Source organism: Tamandua tetradactyla, chromosome 6, assembly GCF_023851605.1.
Source record: "Tamandua tetradactyla isolate mTamTet1 chromosome 6, mTamTet1.pri, whole genome shotgun sequence".
NCBI lineage: Eukaryota > Metazoa > Chordata > Mammalia > Pilosa > Myrmecophagidae > Tamandua > Tamandua tetradactyla.
In genome coordinates this window covers 24,204,602-24,226,781 of record NC_135332.1, presented here as the reverse complement: position 1 = coordinate 24,226,781, position 22,180 = coordinate 24,204,602, and the positions used below count along the sequence as shown (strand labels likewise).

The 22,180-nt window shown below is 47.3% G+C and overlaps 2 protein-coding genes and 1 pseudogene across 2 annotated transcripts; 1 reads left to right on the top strand and 2 right to left on the bottom strand.

Annotated features, from left to right (window-relative positions):
• Window positions 1–1,544: 1,544 nt before the first annotated feature.
• IFI35 (interferon induced protein 35) lies at window positions 1,545–14,675 on the top strand. Its single transcript, XM_077164274.1, has 7 exons — window positions 1,545–1,752; window positions 12,800–12,898; window positions 13,285–13,432; window positions 13,504–13,610; window positions 13,711–13,897; window positions 14,011–14,117; window positions 14,317–14,675. Exons 1-7 carry the CDS (start codon window positions 1,732–1,734, stop codon window positions 14,506–14,508), a joined length of 861 nt encoding a protein of 286 aa, XP_077020389.1. The 5' UTR covers window positions 1,545–1,731; the 3' UTR covers window positions 14,509–14,675.
• LOC143685611 (disks large-associated protein 5 pseudogene) lies at window positions 1,839–4,323 on the bottom strand (annotated as a pseudogene).
• A 149-nt stretch (window positions 14,676–14,824) lies between the features above and the next one.
• VAT1 (vesicle amine transport 1) lies at window positions 14,825–21,425 on the bottom strand. Its single transcript, XM_077164273.1, has 6 exons — window positions 20,935–21,425; window positions 18,031–18,238; window positions 17,461–17,631; window positions 17,265–17,354; window positions 16,597–16,838; window positions 14,825–16,428 (listed from the first exon to the last, which is right to left on the bottom strand). The coding sequence occupies exons 1-6, from the start codon at window positions 21,340–21,342 to the stop codon at window positions 16,345–16,347; spliced, it is 1,203 nt and encodes a 400-aa protein (XP_077020388.1). The 5' UTR covers window positions 21,343–21,425; the 3' UTR covers window positions 14,825–16,344.
• Between the last annotated feature and the right edge of the window lie 755 nt (window positions 21,426–22,180).

Here is a 22,180-nt window from a genome sequence, read left to right as displayed (position 1 = left end):
AAGGGCCTTTATCTGTCTTGATTGCTGTTCTCATTCATTTGACAATTTTATCAATACCTACATGTTCCTGCTTCATTATGGGTTCTAGGGACATATCCACTAACAAGTCAGGTAGGTTCTACAAAATGAGAATCCCGTTGGGAACTCTGAACCCTGGCAGTACTCTATCCTCAGGTGAAATGTTCTACTTGCTCCTGTTGAGAAAGTGTCAGCTGATTGATTCAAATATTTATTGAACTGGTTCTTTAAATACCTACTATGTGGCTGAGCCTCCGGTCTTAGGGTTTGTTTGTATGAAACTTAAAACAAAGGATAGGTCAAACCTACTTAAAATTAGGCCTAAGAGTCACCCCCAAGAGAACCTCTTTTGTTGCTCAGATGTTGCCTCTCTCTACAGCCAACACAACAAGCAAACTCACCACCCTCCCCCTGTTCTACATGGGACATGACTCCCAGGGGTGTGGCCCTTCCTGGCAACATGGGACAGAAATCCTAGAATGAGCTGAGACTCAGCATCAAGGGATTGAGAAAACCTTCTTGACCAAAAGGGGAAAGAGTGAAATGAGACAAAATAAAGTGTCAATGGCTGAGAGATTCCAAACAGTGTTGAGAGGTTATCCTGGAGGTTATTCTTACGCATTAAATAGATATCACCTTGTTAGTCAAGATGTAATGGAGAGGCTGGAGGGAACTGCCTGAAAATGTAGCGCTGTGTTCCAGTAGCCATGTTTCTTGAAGATGATTGTGTAATGATACAGCTTTCACAATGTGACTGTGTGATTGTGAAAACCTTGTGTCTGATGCTCCTTCTATCTACCTTATCAACAGATGAGTAAAACATATGGAATAAAAATAAATAATGGGGGAACAAATGTTTAAATAAATTTGGATTGAAATGCTAGTGATTAATGAAGGGGAGGAGTAAGGGTATGGTATGTATGAATTTTTTTGTTTTCTTTTTGTTTCTTTTTCTGAATAGATGCAAATGTTCCAAGAAATGATCATGATGATGAATATGCAACTATGTGATGATATTGTGAATTACTGGTTATATATGTGGAATGGAATGACGAAAAGTTAAGAATGTTTGCGTTTGTTTGGTGTTTATTGGTATTTTAAAAACAATTTAAAAGTTGATAAAAATAATAATAATAATAAATAAATACCTACTATGTGCCAAGTACCATTAAGGCACCAGGGATTTGGCAATTCATAAAACTTCCCTGACTTTAGGTAGGAAATTGGGGGAGACCGTGTGCTATTTTATAACTGTGGTGCTAACTATACTTAGGTCCTGGTGAGCAGGGTAAAATTAAAGGAGAAAGAATTTGGGGAGGGGATACTTGAATGCTAATACAGCTGAGATATATGTCAAATTCATGGAGAAAGGGGCTACGGCTGGCTTTGCGGCTTTGGTTGGGGCATGCGCTGGAATTGATTGGGGCTGGCATTCAGTTTGCCGTTGCTTCTGGGGCAGCATCCCCTGAGGCCCCAGAGCTGGGCGGAGTCAGCCTCCAAGAACAGGAAGGCTCCTCCTAGGGGTGGGGAAGGCTAACCGCTAAAGGGCAGAGTTTTTCGCTGAAATGAAAGTGGAAGCAAAGAGCCTGTGAGTGCATTTCAGGGGAAACCGAAACCTCACAGAGGATACAAGCAAAAGTTCAACTGTGGTAGACTCAGCCACTGTGTGCCCAGCTCTGAAGCCTCGGCTCTTGCCATCCAGACCCCAGACCCATGATGCTGGCCCAGGAAACTGTAAGTGAGGGTGCCATGGGTGGGGAGAAGCAGAGGCTCCCTCCTCTTAGCTAGGAGCCCGCAGGTGGCTGGCCTCCCTGCCCATCTTAGACCAGCTGCAGGACTGGGGAGAAACAGGGCTGGGGTGACCTGTCTGGCTCCTATGGGAGTTGGTCCCCAACCTATTGCCTCAAAGACAGAATTCTATTACCTGCAAAACAGAGGCTCCTGAATCCTTGGTGTGACTGTGCTTATATGAAGAAAAGAATCCATATTTTTCATTAGTTACTTAAAGGGTTCTGTGACCCAAAAAGCTTAAGAATTGCTCTAAGGAGTAGCACATTGTTATGTCCTTTATCTTCCTCCAAGTTCTCCCCCTCCTTATGTCTCTATCTCAACCCAACTTCTGGCCCTCTCCAGGGTCAAAGGAAGAAGTGTTCCTGCTTTTGAGAGCTAAACTTCTACCTGTCTGCTGTGGTCCGCCCTTCCCGATTCATCATCATCCCTACCCATGCTAGACTGTGGGCTCCGTGCCCATGGGCCTGTCCCTCCTACTTACCATTGCTCCCCAGGGCCTGGCATGCAGTGGGTCCTCAATAAACAGCTGCTAAATGATTGAATGAATCTCACCCCCCTCTCCAATTTCTTCAGCGCCTCCCTCCCTGTTAGAGAAAAATACACAGGTCTCTCACCTGGAAATTTTCCATTTGCCCCTCATTTGTAATACAAAAGACCACAGGTTCTAGAACTAGACAGCCTGGTTTCAAACCCTACTTCCCCAGGTGTGGGATCCTGGGCCTCTCTACAGTTTACCATCTAAGTCCCATTTTCCTCATTTGTGATACTTCCTCACCTGAACACCTACACTTGCAATAATTAAATTAAATAACCTATAAATTAATACAGTAAAAACTTACCACACAGCCTGGCACATAGATGTACACTCAGCACATGCTCACTATTGTTAATATTATAATCAACCAAAAAGCTTGGAGTCATCCTGGATTCTTGTCTTTTTTCTCTACCCTACTTCTAGTCCATTAGCTCTATCAATAGTGGCCACCTCGAATAATTTAATCATTTGAAACTGCAGCATGTAAGTTAACTTCAGAATGCAAAAGCTCACCTAAAGAAACAGCATACCCCAGAAAATGCAATATATAAAGCTGTTCAGAATCAATGAACTTAAGAGTTCAAACTGAGGGTAAAGTATTTGCAACTATTTCTGTCAAAATTTAATATATTTTGAATAAACTGAAGAATTCTTCATAAGTAAGTACAATTAGCCTTCAGCTTGTACTTTCGAAACAAGAGTGGCAAGACAGCAAAATTTTTATCCTGCCTGATTAATGTACAAAATAGCCCAACTTCCCTTGAGAAACATCACATCTAAACCAAACTTTGAAGGACCTGAACGTTAAAACATTACATGACAATTTATAAATGAGTTGAATACAAGTTAAGAGACACATAAATTCTTCACATTTTCAAATATTCTAAGAATTTATCATGACATTAATAGGAAGAGAAATATTTTTGTATTTACTTTTAAATTCAAGATTTTTCTGGTTGTGGGTGGGCAATGATGGCCCAGTGGCAGAGTTCTCACCTGCCATGCTGGAGACCTGGGTTCAATTCCCAGAGCCTGCCCAAGCCAAAAAAAAAAAAAAAATTCCTCTGGTTGTTCTCCACTGAAGGGTCTAAGAAGTGAAGAGGTGATCAGGTTACCACCAAAGGAATGTGGCTGGCATGTACTTGACGTCTCCTTTCCACATGAGTAAATGAATTACTGCAGTTTAGGCTGAATCAAGAAGTTGGCATTCAGTAGTAAGACTTTTATCATCTCTTAGTACTGACTGACAAAGAAATTTTAATTTCTTCTTCCTGTGAGATGTTATTTTGTAATGGTATAATTTTTTCAGGGCTACTCATCAAAACATCCTGTGCTATAATTGAAGAATTCCTTTCCATTCCCTCCACAACATTTGAAATTTCTTCTTTTTTTAAAAAAAAAATATTATTATATGCCATTTCACCAAGAAGTAGCTGCAAAGTCATTCTTTCACTGAGATGATTTCCATCTCAAAGTTTTATCTTATTTGCTTCATGGCTTACTTCAGTTAAGTCTTGAAATCCAGAACACTAGGTATCTTCTACTATACTTTCCGGCTTTCAGAAACATTTGAAACAAAATATTTGAAAAAAAAATCAAAATTGGAATGTCCAATTCACTTTTACCAAATGTGTTCACTTTTGGTAGTCTGAGAACCAGCATTCTCTGATGACATAGGTTGACTTAGAAGGCCTTGCTCTGAGACAGGTTTGCTGACAGATTTAGGGTTTCTAAGTCATTGAGAAAGATGCCCAGAGGGGATCCAAAGTCCTGAGAGCGATTTAACTGGACTTTCTATTCTGAAAAATCCAGCACCAAACACTATTTTATCAACTTCCTTTGTTATTAAAGAGGCTACTGTTTCACTATGTTCTTCCTTTTTAATTCTGTCTCATTGCATTTTTTATGGCAGCTGGGTGATTTCTAGCTGCAGTTCTATCACCGTCCTATTTTGGTTTACTTGCTACACCAGAGGCAACTTTTTTCCATCAGAATTTTTTTGCTTGTATCATGGTTGTTGTTTTTTTTTAATTTTTATTTATTAATTTAAAAAATTAACAACAAACAAAAACATTAACATATCATTCCATTCTACATATATAATCAGTAATTCTTAATATCATCACATAGTTGCATATTCATCATTTCTTAGAACATTTGCATCGATTTAGAAAAAGAAATAAAAAGACAACAGAAAAAGAAATAAAATGATAACAGAAAAAAAAAAGATTATACATACCATACCCCTTACCCCTTGCTTTCATTTACCACTAGCACTTCAAACTAAATTTATTTTAACATTTGTTCCCCCTATTATTTATTTTTATTCCATATGTTCTACTCGTCTGTTGATGTGGTAGATAAAAGGAGCATCAGACACAAGGTTTTCACAATCACACAGTCACATTGTGAAAGCTGTATCATTGTTCAATCATTATCAAGAAATATGGCTACTGGAACACAGCTCTATATTTTCAGGCAGTTGCCTCCAGCCTCTCCACTACATTTTGAGCAACAAGGTGATATCTATTTAATGCGTAAGAATAACCTCCAGGATAACCTCTCGACTCTGTTTGGAATCTCCCAGCCATTGATACTTTGTCTCATTTCACTCTTCCCCCCTTTCAGTCAAGAAGGTTCTCCCAATCCCTTGATGTTAAGTCTCAGCTCATTCTAGGGTTTTTCTCAATCCCTTGATGCTGAGTCTCAGCTCATTCCAGGATCTCTGTCCCACGTTGCCAGGAAGGTCCACACCCCTGGGAGTCATGTCCCACGCAGAGAGGGGGAGGGTGGTGAGACTGCTCGTTGTGTTGGCTGTAGAGAGAGGCAACATCTGAGCAACAAAAGAGGTTCTCTTGGGGGTGACTCTTAGGCCTAAATTTTAAGTAGACTTGACCTATCCTTTGTGGGGTTAAGTTTCATATGAACAAACCCCAAGATGGGGGGCTCAGCCTACAGCTTTGGTTGTCCACACTGCTTGTGAGAATATCAAAAATTCAACTTGGGGAAGTTGAATTTCTCCCCTTTCTCACCATTCCCCAAAGGGGGCTTTGCAGATACTTTTCCACTCACTGATTGAATCACTCTGGGATTCATCGGGGCATCACTCTGGACAAACCAACAAAATCTCATGTCCTACCTGAGATTCCAAGTACTTACAGCGTTCAATCAAACTATCTACATAAGTTATATTAGGAAATGCACTAGTCAAAATATAAATTTTGTAACAAATAAACATTTTTTGCTTTAGTCTCACACATAAGGTGACATTTTAAAATATTAATTACCATCTATTTTCAGCACCCTGCAATAATGACATTCCTTTGTTCTTCCTCATGCAAAAACATTTTAAAATTTGTACATTGTGCATTTCACTATTATTATACACTCTAGGCATTCCTAGATTATACCATCTCAATCTTTAACATCTATCTTTCTTTCTGATTTCATTTATATCCCCAGCCCTCCTTCCTCTATCATTCTCACATGCAGCTTCATTCAGTGTTTTAACATAATTGTATTACAGTTAGGTAGTATTGTGCTGTCCATTTCTGAGTTTTTGTATCCAGTCCTGTTACACAGTCTGTATGTATCATGGTTTTGACATCCAGATTCCTCAAGTGTGCTCAGATTGTTAAATTTGTGGTTTACATTTCTATCTGAAAACTAACCATATCCCAAATCCATCCAGATCTGCACAGGTAGTCTCCTTTTCATCTCTTTAATATTCACAGTCATTCACCAATCCTTCAAACTGAACCTTCCCTTCATAAGGAGTCTTGTTTGATTAACTACTGCGCGAATAAGACCTTTAGCATCATCTGGAATGTTTCCAGATTCAAATTTCCTCTCCCACATAAGGCAGTGTGAACATCAATAAATCTTGACTGCATCTCACCACCTCCACTGCTACTACATCATCCAAGCACCAACGTTGCTCATGTGGACCGCCGGAATAGCCACGTGAGTGGTCTCCTTGTAATCCTGTTAAAACGTAAGCCCACCAATAGCTTGCCACCTCACTTCGTGTGAAAGGCCCTGCGTGACCTGCCCCCCACACACACACACCATTTCCTCTGTGAGCTCTTCTCCAACCACTCTCCCCTCACTCACTCTGCTCCATCCATATTGGCTCTCTTGCTATTCAAATACATTTGACACTCACCTCAGGACCTTTGCACCCGCTGTTCACTCCTGTATAGAATATGGCTCCCTCCTTCATCTCCTTCCAAGTGTATGTTCAAATATCAATCACCTCAGGAAGGCTTCCTCTAATCGTCCCATTTAAAATTGTACCCCAACACTCTGTTCCTTCCTTCTTCGCTTTATTTTTGTTCATGACTCATGAATAACATGTTTTAGATTTTTTTTTAATTTATTGTTCACCACTGTATCCCCAGAGGCTAGAACAGAGTAGATGCTCAGTAGCTATTGAAAGGTTTAGGAGGTGAAAGGGTGGGAAAAAAGGACGGTAGACCGGGAAATTTAAAGCAGATGGGTTTATTTCTGCGCTCCCGGGCTGAGCTAACCGAACCCAAGATGGAGGGAGGTGAGTCAGCACCTGGGTCATGGCGTGGGCAGTTTTTAAGCAAGGGGTTCAGGTGACGGCTGGAAGGGGCGGGTCTCTGGAAGTCAGGTGTCCGGAAGGGGCGGTTCCGGAGGCCATGTTGGGAGGGGCGACACAGCGTCCACAGCTCCGGTTGCAGTGCGCTTCCCGGTTCCCTCGACCTAATGGCTATTTGTTGAATGAGTGAATGATTGAAGGAGTGGCCTTGTAGCTGCCCCTACACTCCTCACTCTTCTCTTTCATCTCTCCCTCTTTTTTGGTGTTCATGACACTACTAATTCTGGTCCTTGCTCTGCCTGTCTCACCATGCCTGCTTTTCCTTCTCTGCATACCTTTATTTCTCCTTATCCCTAACTAGGCATAGTCTTGGAAGATTACATTTTCAAGACGCTGACTCCAAAGGACTCACCCGTCCTCTTGCATGCTGCTCCAACCCAGAGTCCTGACCCTGATCTGATGTCCTCTCAGTGGCCTACTCTGCCTTTGTAGGTCCCATGGTCACCTCAGCTCAAATATCTAAACTGTTCTCATTGCCCCATGCTAACTTCTTTGTCTTTAGAAAAAGAAAGTGGTCTTTGGAGAGAAAAACACTTGGGTTTGACTCAGTCTAGTTTTTTAAACTTGATGTACCTCAATTTCCTCCTCTATAAAATGGGAATGTTTAAAAATACAGACAAGCTGGCTTCATTTCCTTTCATTGTTTACAAAAAAAAAAAAGAATATTCAATATTGTACTTATATGCCAGGTATCACTGTTCCATCCAAGATTGTAGGTGGAAATTCCTTCTGTGCCCATTTTATAGATGAAGTACAGAGAAATAACTTGTCCAGGGGCTTGCAATAATAAGAGTGCTGGGATATAAGCCTGGGGAGTTTGCCTTGAGTTTCTGCTCTTAGCCATTGTGCTAAACTGTCTCCCCGAAATACAATGATGAACACAGATAACATGAGATTTTACCTTACGGCTCTAAAGTTAGGTCTAAACTCTGCAAGCAAGGCAGAGGAATGTATATAGTAAAAATTAACTTCAAATCCATTAACTCACCCCTAAAGTATCCAATGAGCTCAATGTAGAATAGAGCACAGTTTTATTCAAGTCAGCACCGGACAACATTGACTTGCCTTTAAGGGCCATGTTATTATGCTATGTAAATAAGCAGCATGTGTGGTTGAATTCATGTAAGTTACTACAGTTTGTCTATTATTCTTTTTTTTTTTTTCCTTTTCCACCATGGAACAATTTTACTGTTCTATAAGTGGAATACTCCATATGAGGTCAGTCCCATCTGCAAACGCTGTCTGCCGCTCAGGCACAGCGAATGGGGATTGACTTGGGGAGACTAACCACCCACCTCGGGCCTGCCTAGCCAGCTTGGGCCGATTTCAGGGTCTGCAGTGGACGTAGGGCATGGGAGAGGGACTTGGAAAACTTTTAGGGTACCGGTTGGGACTTGGAAAGATTTTGGACAGGGGCTGGGACCGGGGCCTCCATGCACGTAACTTCCAGGTCAGCAGAGGCCTGAGGAGGCTGGGAGGCAGCGACCAAAGGACTCGGAAAATGAGGCTGAGGCTCCACGGGGGGGAGCCCGGGAGCCGGAAAACATGTGTTTTCTGTGCATTTCCTCTTCTGGAAACGAAGTCTATCTATCGTCTGTTCTAGAACCAAGTGTCCAACTACAGGTTGCAGGAGTGAAACCAACACAGTCCCGTGGACGAGCTCCTAAAGACCCGCGACAGGAGGAGAGGAATGACTAGCAGGGGACATGCTTAGGGGAAGGTAGCCCTGGGTCATCCTCTTGGGGAAACTGCACCCACGCCTTGGATCCCCCGAGAATTGATTTTGGTGTCTCAACACAAACGATGGCAGCGACGATGATCATCATAAATACAGACTTTATTCTGTTTCTCAGAAGCAGAGCAGGCTGAGGATGCTTGTGCCGGTTTGAATCTGTTGTGAACCCTAGAAAAGCCAAGTTCTTTAATCTTCATTTACTATTGCTGGGTGGGACCTTTCTGATTGTTTCTATGGAGCTGTGATCCACCCAGTTGTGGGTGGTAAATTTTGATTGGACGGTTTCCTTGGAGATGTGTCTCCACCCATTCAAGGTGGGGTTGGTTACTGGAGCCCTTTAAGAGGGAACCATTTTGGAAAAAAGCTTTAGAGCCCATGCAGTCAGAGACCTTTTGGACATGAGGAAGGAAAATACCCCGGGGGAGTTTCATGAAACAAGAAACTGGGAGAGAAAGCTAGCAGCCTTCGCCACATGCCCTTCCAGCTGAGAGAGAAACCCCGAACTTCATCGGCCTTTCTTGAGTGAAGGTTACCTCTTGTTCGTGCCGTAATTTGGACATTTTCATGGCCTTAGAACTGTAAACTTGCAACTTAACAAATTCCCATTTTTAAAAACCGTTCTGTTTCTGTTTATCCCACTCTGGCAGCTTGCAAGCTAAAACAGTGATCAATAAATAACTCCAGGCTCAAATAACAGCTGGGAGGTGGACAAGACCAGAACCAATGATGCAGGAAGCACCCCATATCTCCGGGAGAGCTCTCCTAAGTGAATAACGTGGGAACAGCTGACAGAATAACAAAGCAGATACACTTGCACTGTGGAACAATTTTAATATTCTGTAAACTGAATCCTCCCTATGACGTCAGGTGCATAGTTCTGTGTGGAATCTCAGCCGTTCCACCTATTCCAGACTGATGTACTCTGTGTGTGCAGCCACTGATGTCCCCCAGCGGTTGTTCTGTACTATTCCTGGCTATGTACTAGCTGCTCTGGAGGACAAACTAAATTCCACACCTCACTAAGCTGCCATCTTGCCCCGTCTCTGTGTTGTTCTTAAGAAGGTCCTGTAAGAGCAACGTTTCAGTAGGGAGTTGGGGACAGGAGGCGGTTTTATGATCCTTAAATGAAATGGAGTCTGACTGTGCCTGGCACATAGGAGGCACTCAATAGCATACTGATTCTCTTACCTTGCCTGCTGGGTCGGTGACATACCAAATTCTCAGACACCTAGGTCTGATACCTTGGAACAGTCTCTAGTGGGTTCCCCTCTGTCTCCTTAATACAAGCATCCACGGAGTCTTGAGGATTTTCTTCATGAAATAGGCTTATTCACATGTGCTCCTTCTGAACTCACTGCCAGAGACCCAGGTCAGCTCCTGTCCCATCAGCAGAACTAGAAGTGTGGAGTCTGGGTTTGTTTTCCTCACTGCCAACATCCCACTCTAGTTCATCCTGCTACCACTGCCGGGCTGACCCTTTGTGCTGGTTTGAAAGGAAGTATGCCCCCTAAGAAAAGCCATGTTTTGATATAAATCCCATTTCTAAAAGGTAGAATAATCCTTATTCAATACTATATATTTGAAACTGTAATGAGATCATCTCCCTGGTTGATGTGATCTAGTCAAGAACGGTTGTTAAACTGGATTAGGGGATGACATGTCTCCACCATTTGAGTGGGTCTTGATTGGTTTACTGGAGTCCTATAAAAGAGGAAACATTTTGGAGAAAAAGATCAGAGAGAGCAGAGAATGCTGCAGCACCACGAAGCAGAGGGTCCACCAGCCAGCGACCTTTGGAGATGAAGAAGGAAAATGCCTCCCGGGGAGCTTCATGAAACAGGAAGCCAGGAGACAAAGCTAGCAGATGATGCCATATTTGCCATGTGCCCTTCCAGCTGAGAGAGAAGCCCTGACTGTGTTCGCCATGTGCCTTCTCACTTGAGAGAGAAACCCTGAACTTCATCGGCCTTCTTGAACCAAGATATCTCTCCCTGGATCTGTCTTTGATTGGACATTTCTATAGACTTGCTTTAATTGGGACATTTTCTTGGCCTTAGAACTGTAAACTAGCAACTCATTCAATTCCCCTTGTTAAAAGCCATTCCGTTTCTGGTATATTGCATTCCAGCAGCTAGCAAACTAGAACACCCTTTTAAACACCACATCCATCATAATCTCTTCCCCTTCTAGGATCTTCCCTAGATCCCTGTTTTCTACTATTATCAGATTGAAACTTCTCTGCTTGAGTTTTTCTTTAAAAAATTATATTTATTAGGCTTTCAACTATAAATATTAAATGATATAGCCAATCACCAGGTTTCAAACAAGTGCATACAATTAGATCAAGGCTTAAAGCAGAAGTAAAAAGAGGATGGACTGAGGAATGAATCCAGCCCACAAATGAATTTCACTTTTTTGTGTATTTTTTTAATTGATCCACCTTTAAAAAAAATCAGGTTTCTAATTTCTCCTAGAAGTGGGAAGATATGGAATATTGGGATCACATTCCTATGTGAAAAAAATATGTTTAGAAATGGATGGTGGCGATGGTAGCTCAATATTGGAAATGAAATTACCACCACTGAATTGTACACATGAAAGTGGTTAAAATGAGAAATATGTTCTATTTGTTTTACTGTGATAACATTTTTAAAACAAAAACAAATTCAGAAGAATGAACATCTACACTAACATCTATAACTCATTAAAAAAAAAAAAATGACAGTAGCAACTTAGTGACAGCTGAGAAAAGGCTGCCCACTTTAGAAGGAACATGCTCTCTCCAGTTTTTCAGAATCTCCACCACTGACTCCTTCAACTCACTGATGTCTAATTGGCCCCTAAGGGAATTGAGTTTGCAACCCCTCATTTACAGAAACATAAATAACAAGTACTTTTTTCACCATCATTAAACCAGCATTATTTGGCCAAATCCTATTTTTCCTCTGCTTAAAATTGGTTCACTCACACTTTAATCAGCCCCCATTCCAGCATTCCTTCACAACATTCATTCATTCATTCAATATACATTTATTGCATGCCTAGTCTGTGCCATGCTAGACACTGGGGATATGGGGATGACCAAGATGTCTTCCCAAATGAATTCATACTTCACTGAACTAATCTTACTGGGCAATTCAGTCTTTCCAACACACACACACGTGAAGTCTGCTAGCTAAAATCATCTACCACACAAAGGAGCACTTATTCCAATCCCTGGTGTCATTCCCCTGCCTACATTGTTGGCTGTCTCTCTGGACCTGCTCCAAATCACACCCAGCCTGAGAAGCCACTTGATAGAGTGGAAAGGGTGGTAGTTAAGGAACAAACTGGGTGACATGGGATAAATTACACTATACCCCCTCTAGGCTTGATTCTTCACTATTTGCAAAGTTCAAAGGTTAGCAGACTGGGGTCCAGAGTCCAGATTGCCTGGGCTATGACTTTGGGTGTCACTTAACCTCTCTGAGATGCAAATCCTTCCTCTGTAAAATGAGGATAAGAACTGTACCTATCTCTTAGGGTTGGTGTGAGACTTGAGTGATATAATCAATATGGAGAGTTTAGCACAGTGCCTGGCATATAGTAAGTGCTTTAAAAATGTTAGCTAAGAATATTATGACATTTTGCAACTCTAAGCCCCCACACCTCCTCAAAGCCTCCCTACTGTGTTAACCCCTTCAAGACCGTCCCCCCTCCAAACTTCTGCTACAGTCTACAGTCAGTCATGTGATCATGCACTGCCTTGGATATTGTTTATACAGGCCTGAGACACGACCCTGTGTTTCCTACCATGACTATCTCAGTGTCCAGCATCTCATAGCAGGAGCTTAATCAGTTTGTTAAAGTTTAGATCTATAGAAGTGAACCACAGCCAAAGGCACTGCCCTTCAGAGACCAGCTAAGATGAGGCCAGCCAAGCCCCAGGTGAAGTGGGCCAGGACAGGACCAGGGCAAGGCAAAGGGGGCGACTTATTCTTGGGCTGGGCATCAACTCTGCTTCAGGAGAGCACAGAATAGGGGCCCCTTTACCCTGGGCTCATTGATTCTCCAGAAAGGTAAGTGGATGTCTGGTTGTTCCCCTCTGTTTTCAAAGGTTCTCCATGCCCTTCAAGTAGAACAGGGCAGCCTGAAGATGAGACTGCAGGAGCTACAGCAGCTGATAAACGCCCACAGGGACTACCCCCAAGATAAGGTAAAGTGGGAAAGGAGAGGGATGTAGCCTGGTAGAATGAACTGGGAATTGGGGAATTCTTTGTTTCACTCCTGGCTCTGCCACTTCCTTGCTGTGTGACTTCAAATATGTTACTTGAACTCCCTGAACCTGTTTTCTCATCTGTGAAGTAGATGTACCTACCTCCCAGACTTTGTGAGGATAAACTAAAATCTTGTACTTAAGTACCCAACATAGTACCTTACAGATAAGTATCTATCCGCTCACTTAGCTGGCTCTTCTTTCAGTAAACATATTCATCCTTGGCACTCAGCATCAGTCCAATGGAATTAGGGGTGTTTTCCTCTGGGAGGGAGTGGAAAACTCACCCTTGAAATGTACATCATACTCCTCTCCCCCAACTCCAGTGTCCATTCCCAGTGCATGAGAGGCCCCTGGTATTTCGAGGTCACACCCAGCAGGGCAAGGAAGTGCCCAAGTCTTTGGTTTCCAACCTGCGGATCTGCTGCCCTCTGCCTGGAGGCTCTGCTCTGGTCACCTTTGATGACCCCAAGGGTGAGTTCAGGGTACGTTTTGAGAGGGAAGCTGAGAAGTATCCCAGTACTGACTCTCTCGTCCCCACCCAGTGGCAGAACAGGTGCTGCGACAAAAGGAACATAAGATCGTCATGGAAGAGTGTCGGCTACAGGTGGAAGTTCAACCCTTGGAGCTCCCCATGGTGACCACCATCCAGGTGACAGAACAGCAGGGTCCTGGAACGTGGGAGACACTATGCACCTGAGCACAGGGGAGTGGGGCTGTGCCTGGAACCACACCCTCCTGTCTCGCCCTAGGTGTCCAGCCAGATATGTGGTCGGAAGGTGCTGGTCAGTGGGTTTCCTACTGGGCTCCACCTGAGTGAGGAGCAGCTGCTGGACAAGCTGGAGATCTTCTTTGGGAAGGCCGGCAATGGGGGTGGTGATGTGGCAATTCGGGAAATGCTGCAAGGGGGTGTCATGCTGGGCTTTACTGAGGATGGAGGTAAGGGCCTCCTAGGGCCTCCTGGAGGGGAGATTAGGGTATGGGGTTCATCAGACCATGGGAGAGGAGGGGCCTGCGATACTAAGGGCCCACCCCATCTCTATTCCCCACAGTGGCTGAGCGCCTGTGTCAGATTGGCCAGTTCAAGGTGCCACTGGGTAGGCAGCAGTTCCCTCTGAAAGTCTCTCCCTACCTGAGTGGGGAGCTCCAGAAGGTAGAGGTAAGCAAAGTGATGGAGAGTGGGGGTTGGGCCAGGGTAACCTGTCCACCCTCCAGAAACTTATCCAAGGATCAGATCCCTCAAACCCTCACTGACCCTGACCCCTCCTGTTCTCCTATGGGACACTACCATTCCTGCCCAGCTCTTCCCAGCCCCTCACTCCCATGAGCTCTTACTCACCTCCTGGTTCCTGTTCCAGATCAGGTCCCAGCCCGTACCCCGCTCGGTGCTAGTGCGCCACATTCCCGATGTTCTGGACAGCCCGGAACTGCACGATGTCCTGGAGATCCACTTCCAGAAACCGACCCGTGGGGGTGGGGAGGTGGAAGCCCTGACAGTGGTGCCCCCAGGACAGCAGCGTGTGGCAGTCTTCACTTCTGAGTCTGGCTAGGAGACCACCCTTCTCATCACCCCCAGCCCCTCTGCCAAGGTTCTCCAACTAGGCTGGTGGGTATACATTGTGTACAAGGGCGAGATCTTTATGTTTAGTAACAGGAGGCAGGGATTAGAAGTTGCAAAATGCTGCATGACAACAGTAAAAGTGTGTGGGCAGCCTGATGTTCTTCCTCATTTCATTTCATGAAAGGAAACGACTTGGGCATGGAAAGGAGATTTGGGGGTTGGGGCAAGATGCCCTGGCCTTCTGCTATTGGCACTGGCCTTCCACAAACACATCTTCCCTCTACCCAAAGAGGCAACATCCAAGACCCAGGGTTTTGGCTTTTTATTGACACAAACACAAAGGCAGCCGCGGTAATGGGGTGGGATACACAAAAGCAGAAATCGCACTTCACATGTTCAGGCCTCATTTAGTCAATGAAGAGGCTGAAGCCCACACTCTGCCCCCTCCCCGGTCCCCCATTAGCAATTGCTGCAGCAATAACCTCCCTAATCTTGGCTCAGAGAGCAGAGGGAGTTACATCCCTACCCCAGGAAGTTCCCCCTTGGGCTCCAGACCTGGGTCTACCCCAGTCACTCCCCTGTTCCATCTCTCCCACCCATGTAAACAAAGTTTGGGGCTGAGTTTAAAAAGTTGCCTCCCTGCTCTGAGAAGGCAGTGGGGCCTCCCTTGATTGCAAAGGGAATGTGCTTTGATTTTTCACTTTGGTCCCAGAACAAGAAACAGACAACATCACCTCTCAGCTCTCTGGCTGGTAAATGCCACATGTATCTGCAAGGCTGAGAAAGCTTCCCCGCCTCTTCCTCCTCAACCACTGATAGGGAAACAACAACCCCAGCAACAGGACACAGCACAGACCACACAATAAAGGTGACTGATTTTGCCCCAGCCCCGGGAGGCTAGTGGCTGGCCCACCACCCACTGGCACGTACACAAATTTTTGGCAGTGTTGTGGGACTGGGGAGGAGTGAAACCCCAGCTCCACCAGAACAAGGAAGGCACTGGGGAGAACACGGGTGAGAAGGAGGCGGGGACAGGGACACCCCCCCACACACATACATACAAGCACAGGTTTTCCGTTGCTAAGGCACTGAGAACAGATCCAGAGTACTCAGTGAAGGAGGGAGAGCGGAGGCTCTGTTTCCCTCCTGAGTGGTGACCTAGAGGAGGGGGTATGATTCCCACCCTTGTTGTAAGAGGCAAGCTTGGTTAAGAATGACAGAAAATCTGGAGGTGGAAAAAGCCCAGTTGTGCTTAAGAAGTTGAGAACAGAGGAAGAGGCCATGCAACAGAATTCAGAGAGTTCAGAGGTGGGTGCTGGTCAGTCCGGGCTGAAGGGACTCTAGGGAGTGATGGGCACGTGCTGGACTCACACAGATGGGCCCCCATATCCTGAGCTGACATTTCAATTCTTTGGGGAGGTGATGGGCAGGGGCGGGAGGGGAGACGAGGCAGAGGCGGAAGCACACAGAACAAGATGGGGACGGATTGGCTAAACTTGGCACAAAAGCAGCACAGCAACCCAGGGAAAGGGTGGGGGCAGGAAGCAGCCGGCCTCCTTCTGACCCTCCCTGTCCCCTTGGCAGGGCCAGACATCCAAGTAGTCACTTCCCAACCTCCTGAAAGGCCAGGAAGGGGGAGGGGGCATCGCTGACCAAAGTTGAAAGATCAGGGCAGCGGGGAGGTCATTACCACAGAGACCTTCGGGGTAGGGGAGAGAGAGCAGAGCACTACAACAGAGAATGAAAGGTGTGGTTCTGGTGGTCAACAGAATGCAGCTTCCCAGCTTCTCCCTTCCTGGGTCCAAGGGTTCCCAAGCCCTTCACCCTAGTTGTCCTTCTCTGGCCGAGGCACCAGGAGGACCTTGCCCACATTCTTCTTCTCCTGCATCTGCTTCATAGCATCAGCCACCTGGAGGGGTGAAAAACAGAGACGACTCTGCTCCCAAAGCCATCTAACCCCCATCCAACAAAAGCCAGTCCAAAAGAGTTAGCCCTCTTCCCCAGGAATCCTACCCCCCTGGAACCCTAGACTCAACGCCGTCCTACCCGGGCCCTCCCTGAAAGCCATCACACTCACCTTCTCGAAGGGCCAGACCGAGTCAATGTGGGGTTTGATGCGGCCCTGGTTGTACAGAGCCAGGAGGCGGGTCACCACACTACTGACCAGCGCCACCTCACCCTCCAGGTAGCCCAGGTGGAAGCCACACACAGCCCGATTGGCCTGCAGCAGCTGCAGAGCCGTCACACTGAACTGATTCCACCACGTGCGGGCCAGGGCCATCAGGTTCCGCTTGGGGCCCGTCAGCAGGTTGGCCATTCCTGAGAGCAAGGAGACAGCCTGTGAACCCAGGGGCCAGACACATCGCTCTGATCTTTACTTGTTTATTTTTTGTGGGAAATCGGTTTTTAAATGAAAATGCAGCTTGCCCAAGAAGCCCACAGGAGCAGGATAGAAGGTAGGCAGACTGATTTTGCCTACAGAATAAACTCCAAAGAGGAGCAGAGAGATAATACTGAGAATTTACTGACTCATATGAAAAAATGTGAAAGAGAATGACACTAGCTGGCCCCCAGGAAGCAGCAATCTGAATGCCAGGCTACAGGGGCCATTCCAATGCTGGCTGTCTCCACAGTGCCCTCAGGTCTCTGGTCCTTCTCCCATGCAAAAGCCCCAGGCCCCTGTGCCCCACCTTTTAGACCCACCCTCCTTTCCCTAACACCCTTCCCCCATCCCCATTAACTCACCATAGGTGACAACTTTGCCCATGGGTTTGAGGAGGTTGTAGCCCTTGGTTGTATCTGACCCGCCTAGGGGGTCCATGACAATGTCCACTCCTGCCATAGAGTAAAGGACCCGGGCACACCATTAGCACCTGCAGCTTTGGAGAACCCTTCCCTTTCCATTCCATCCTACTCCCCCAGGCCATGCCATGTCCCCCACCTTTGGGGGAGATCTTCTTGATCTCATCCACGTAGTCAGTGGTGTGGTAGTCTATAGGGTGTGTGACCCCATTCTCCTTCAGTACTTCATGCTTGCTGGCGGAGGCTGTTCCAAATACCGTCACATTCTCCACTGTGCGGCACAGCTGCACGGCTGCCAAACCCACGCCCCCTGCAGTGAGATACCCATAGGCAGAGAGATTTGAGGTCAGATGGCTACTCTCTCCATTCTAGCCTCTCAAGGGCCCAGCCCATAACCATCACCTGGTTTAGTCTCATTTATGGTTCTCTCCCCTCACCCCATTTCCAATTTCCATGAGTGAGAATTGGGAGGAGGGTGCGTGGAGAGGAGGGGGTGCTGGGCGACGGCACGTTGCCATGGATAGCACACTAGGCTGGACCTGGTGCCTGAATGTTACCACGGCAACAGTACTGCAGAGGCCTCTGAACACCACAGGCCAAAGCAGCCTGGTGTTGCCATGACGACAATCCAGACAGGCTGCAGGGAAGGGGACTGGAAGGGAATCTAGGTGGGGTGAGGGGAGAGGATAAGGGGGGGGGGGCATGTCACCTGCAGCCATGTGTACCAAGACGCTATGACCAGGCCGTAGGTTGCCAAAGTCAAACAGAACCATGTAGGCTGTGATGTAATTGACCAGCAAGGCAGCAGCTTCCTCAAAGGTCATGGCCTCAGGCATCAGGAACGTGTGAGCTGCAGGAACAGTCACCTCCTCCTGCCACATCCCTGACCGGTTCAATGTCATCACCCGGTCCCCTTCCTTGAGAAATGAAAGAAGAGCATAATTCAGTCACTCATTCACTCACCCACAGGGGTTCACTGACCCCCCACTAGGTATAAGGCCCTCTTGGCCAATGAAATAATAAGAAGCAGTAGTAGTAGTTGTTAGGGCAGTAATAATAATAATAATAGTAATAACATCAACAACAAAATAACTTAGAAGGGCCAGGTCCTATTCTGAGTGCTTTATATGTAAATGTTCATTTAATCTTTACGCTAACTCTTTGAGATAGATCCTATCCTTATCTCCATTTCACAGGTCTTACACTTTGCTATTGTGCAAGATGCCTGAACACGAGACGCTTACAGTTAGGGCAGCGTGAAGTAATGTTGAAGAGATCAAACTGTTTCAATTCAAAATGCGTTCCACCATTTACTAGCAGTGTCACCTTAGGCAAATTAAAATTATTCGACCTTTCTGTGCTCCAATTTTCTCATCTGAAATTAGGGAATTTAGGAGGATTCAATGGAAAAGTCACTTAATGGGTTTAGTACAATATTGGGCACAAAATAAATGCTCAGTAACTTTAGCTAGTAATAATGACAATAGCAGGACACAGACCAACAACTGAAGGAAGAGGGCCACAACCACAGCTCAGGTAAAGGTCTCAGTGGGTGCAGGGCTGGGTGTGTCACTTCAAGAGGGCTCAATTTTGAACCAGCATTGGGGGCCAAGAAACACCTTCACCCAGAGATGGCAGAGTGGACAGGAGAGCCTCCCAGTCCTACCCACCAGGGAAAGGCTTTTCCCCCTACTCTCAGCTACCTGCATCAGGGGAAGAAGGCAAAGATAACAGAACCTTTCCCTCTAGCTTAGCAATGGGGCTCAAGGGGAGTGCAGGAAAGAGAGGTCTCACTGGAAAGGAATCTCAATGGAAAGGGAGATCTGTGTGCTGTTCCAGTATAACCCAGATCTGTTTTGGCCCCTGCCTGGAATGAAGGGAATTCTGTACATTAGTGAGACTTAGGATTCAAGAGAAAGGTGGATGGAACTCCCATACATATCCTTTTTCATATGCTCAAGCCCCTACAGTCCATGGAAGAGGACGACTGAGGAACAAGCTGGAATCTTTCCCTATAAGTCCTGGCCTGAGGAATGGAGCCCCTCAGCTCTAGGACTCAGGAGTGGCAGACTCAGAAACAATACAGGAGAGCTGGGAAGGGGACAGTGATCAGTCAGGGTCATGGCCAGTCCCAGATTTGGCCCAGAACAGGTCTCACCGAAGCCCAACACAGGGCAGGGCCATGTCTCATCCCAGCCCAAACATCAGGAGGAAAGAAGGGAGGGAGCGAAGTCCCTCACCACAGAATACAGCCTCTTACATCAGATTCTTGCCCTGGACAGGATATCCTGAATTTCCCTGCCGGAAAGCATCAGTAGAGGAGGTTAGGTGGGTGGCTTTCAACAGTAATATGAACTACAATCCACTGGCACCCCACCCCCTCCAAATTCCTCTCCATACCTTCCCAAGAGTTATATAGAAGTAAGTGAAGAGGGTGGGACCAGAGCTGAATCCTGGGAGAAGCCCTTTAAGGAGGAGCTGTTTGCATGGACAAGAAATACAAGAAATCCAGCTCTGGTTCCTGGGGTTGGCAAGCCTGGCAAGAGAAAGGCTGCATTTGAGGGGCCTCTTCTTACAGGGGCCTGACTTGAAAAGGAACGTCTAAAAACTGACATCCAGTGGCTTCATCCCAGGTCTCTCAAAAAGTTGGTCACTTGGAACTCTCAGGTGTCCGCGGTTGTGGCCAAGGTTAATGATAAATGAAAACAAGAAACAGACCGGCAGAGCTGGGCCAACCTGCTCACGTAGCCACTCCTCCCCGCCCCCAGTCCAAAAGGGCACAGTTGGGATTTCTGAGGCAGGGGTCCTCCACGAGGAAAGCACAGGCGGGTTCTGCCCGGACCCTCCCAAGAGTAGCGACTGGGTCGTGGCCCGCTGGCTGAGTCACGCGAGGAGATACTGCAGTCACGCGAGACAGAGAGCGCAAAACAAAGATCCGGAGACCTAATCCCGCCTTCCCAAGCCAAGGACAGACAGGCAGTGAAAGGCCGGTTACCAGGATGGGGGGCAGGGAGGCTGGGGGGATAGGGGGTAGAGCTCACTCTCCGTGATGATGGGCGTGTTTCGTCTCTTTGGCCCTGCCCGGGAGGGGCAGCCTCACACCCCCACAGACCACGGGGCTGCATGTGACCAGGGTTCTGGCACGGCCACTGCGCCCCCGCCCAACCCCGACTGCATAGCTCCTTCAGCTCCCTCGGGGAAAAGGGGTACGAACCGTCACTCGGGGTTACAGATCACGATTACCAGAGTGTGTTTGCGGATAGAGGTACAGGTGGGGTTTTACTGCCCCGGACAGGGGTGGTGGTGGTGGTGGGGGGAGTTCAATGTGCGCATGCGCAGGAGCGCCTTATTGTTTCCCTCCCCCTATTGCTTCTGGGCGGCGGCCGCAGCTAAAAAATGGTTGGGAGGGGGCGATATCTCCATCCCCACCTCAAGAAAATTCCTCTTCTCCAAGAGCCTCAGAACACCGAGCCCTTTTCCACGCCTGCCATATCCGTCCACCCCGGTCTGTGCCAATTTACCTCGCCCTGCCACACCCCCGCCGCCCGCCCACTCGTGCCCACCTGCCCCACGGCCTGCTCAGTCCTGCCCTGCTCCGCGCCGGCCCGCTCACCTTGCGGTCGCTGACGCCCTCACCCACGGCGGTCACTACGCCCGCGCCCTCCATGCCCGGAGTGAGGGGCAGCGGCGGCAGAGGGTCATACAGCCCCTGCCGGGCCATGAGGTCGGCGAAGTTGAGCCCACAGGCTCGTACGCGTAGCGTCAGCTGGCCCGGGCCGGGGGTCGGGGGCGCGGCCGGCCGGCTCTGCAGTTTCACCTTGTCGTATCCACCGAAGCCAGTGAGAACTAGGCAACGGAGCGGCGGCAGCGAGGCGGCGGCGGCCCCCTCGGAGGCCGCGGGCGGCTGGGGGTCTCCAGATGCCTTGGTTTTCGGGGCCTGCGAAGAGGCATCTTCCCCGGCCCCTGCCTCAGCCGCTGCCCCCACAGTGGCCGCATCGGCTGCCTCTTTCTCGGCGGACATGGCTCGGACTCCCGACGTGCGCGCACAGCTGGACCTAGAGTGCACAGCTGGGGAGGGCGGGGCGCGCGTCAGGAAGAGCCGCGGCGGCGGGCTAGCGGGCGGGGCGGGGCGCTGGCCCGGGGGCGGGGCCTTGCCCGCCGACTTAAAGGGCCAGGACCACCGTGGCTCGCCCAGTGCGAGCACGAAAAGTGGAGATGAAGAGCAGAAGGGAATTAGGGCATTCTTGGGAATTATGCAGGCCTCGATTTAATTTATTTATTCATAATAAATATTATGCAAATTTAAGAATATTTTAAGGGGCACGTGGAGCAAAAGCCCGAGATTGAGCTAACTCAGATTTAGGGAGCCAGCCGTGATTGAACCGGAGCCAACCAGCTTGTGCCTTAGGCGCTGACTCTACCCATGTGTGACCCAGGAGTAGGGGTCAGACTACGTTCAGTGTGATCTTTCAGAGGCAAACAGGAACATGGAGACCGAGCCTTTTGTACCTTAATTTTCACTCCTCTAAAATGGTGAGGATGTTGCTTGTGCTAATTATCTTCTCAGGTTTTTTTTTTTTTTTACAACAAGAATAAAACGCAATTAAGGGCAAGGAAGAGCTTTTAAAAGGTTAAAGATGTCCTGCAAATGCAAAACGGTGATTTGATTGTTAGACTCTGGAGCAAGCCTGAAATCACTTTTGGTGGTTTGGTTCTGGCTCCTGCTGGACTGTCATTCAGGCTACCTTTCTCTTTTTCCTCCCCATCTCCAGCTCCCCAAAGCATCCGCCAGAGGACGCAACTCCTCCAAAACTTTCCATCTCAGTCCTTGGCTGGAGGAACTCAGTCCGTGCTTCCCA

Excerpts from the sequence above, each read along its gene's own strand:
- IFI35 (XM_077164274.1), top strand. The coding sequence starts at position 1,732 with ATGATGCTGGCCCAGGAAACT. Across the intron at positions 1,753-12,799 it reads TGATGCTGGCCCAGGAAACT|GTTCTCCATGCCCTTCAAGT; the intron begins GTAAGTGAGGGT and ends CTGTTTTCAAAG. Across the intron at positions 13,898-14,010 it reads GGGCTTTACTGAGGATGGAG|TGGCTGAGCGCCTGTGTCAG; the intron begins GTAAGGGCCTCC and ends TATTCCCCACAG.
- VAT1 (XM_077164273.1), bottom strand. The coding sequence starts at position 21,342 with ATGTCCGCCGAGAAAGAGGCAGCCGATGCGGCCACTGTGGGGGCAGCG. Across the intron at positions 16,839-17,264 it reads GGGCAAAGTTGTCACCTATG|GAATGGCCAACCTGCTGACG; the intron begins GTGAGTTAATGG and ends CCTTGCTCTCAG. Across the intron at positions 16,429-16,596 it reads CGGTCTGGCCCTTCGAGAAG|GTGGCTGATGCTATGAAGCA; the intron begins GTGAGTGTGATG and ends TCACCCCTCCAG.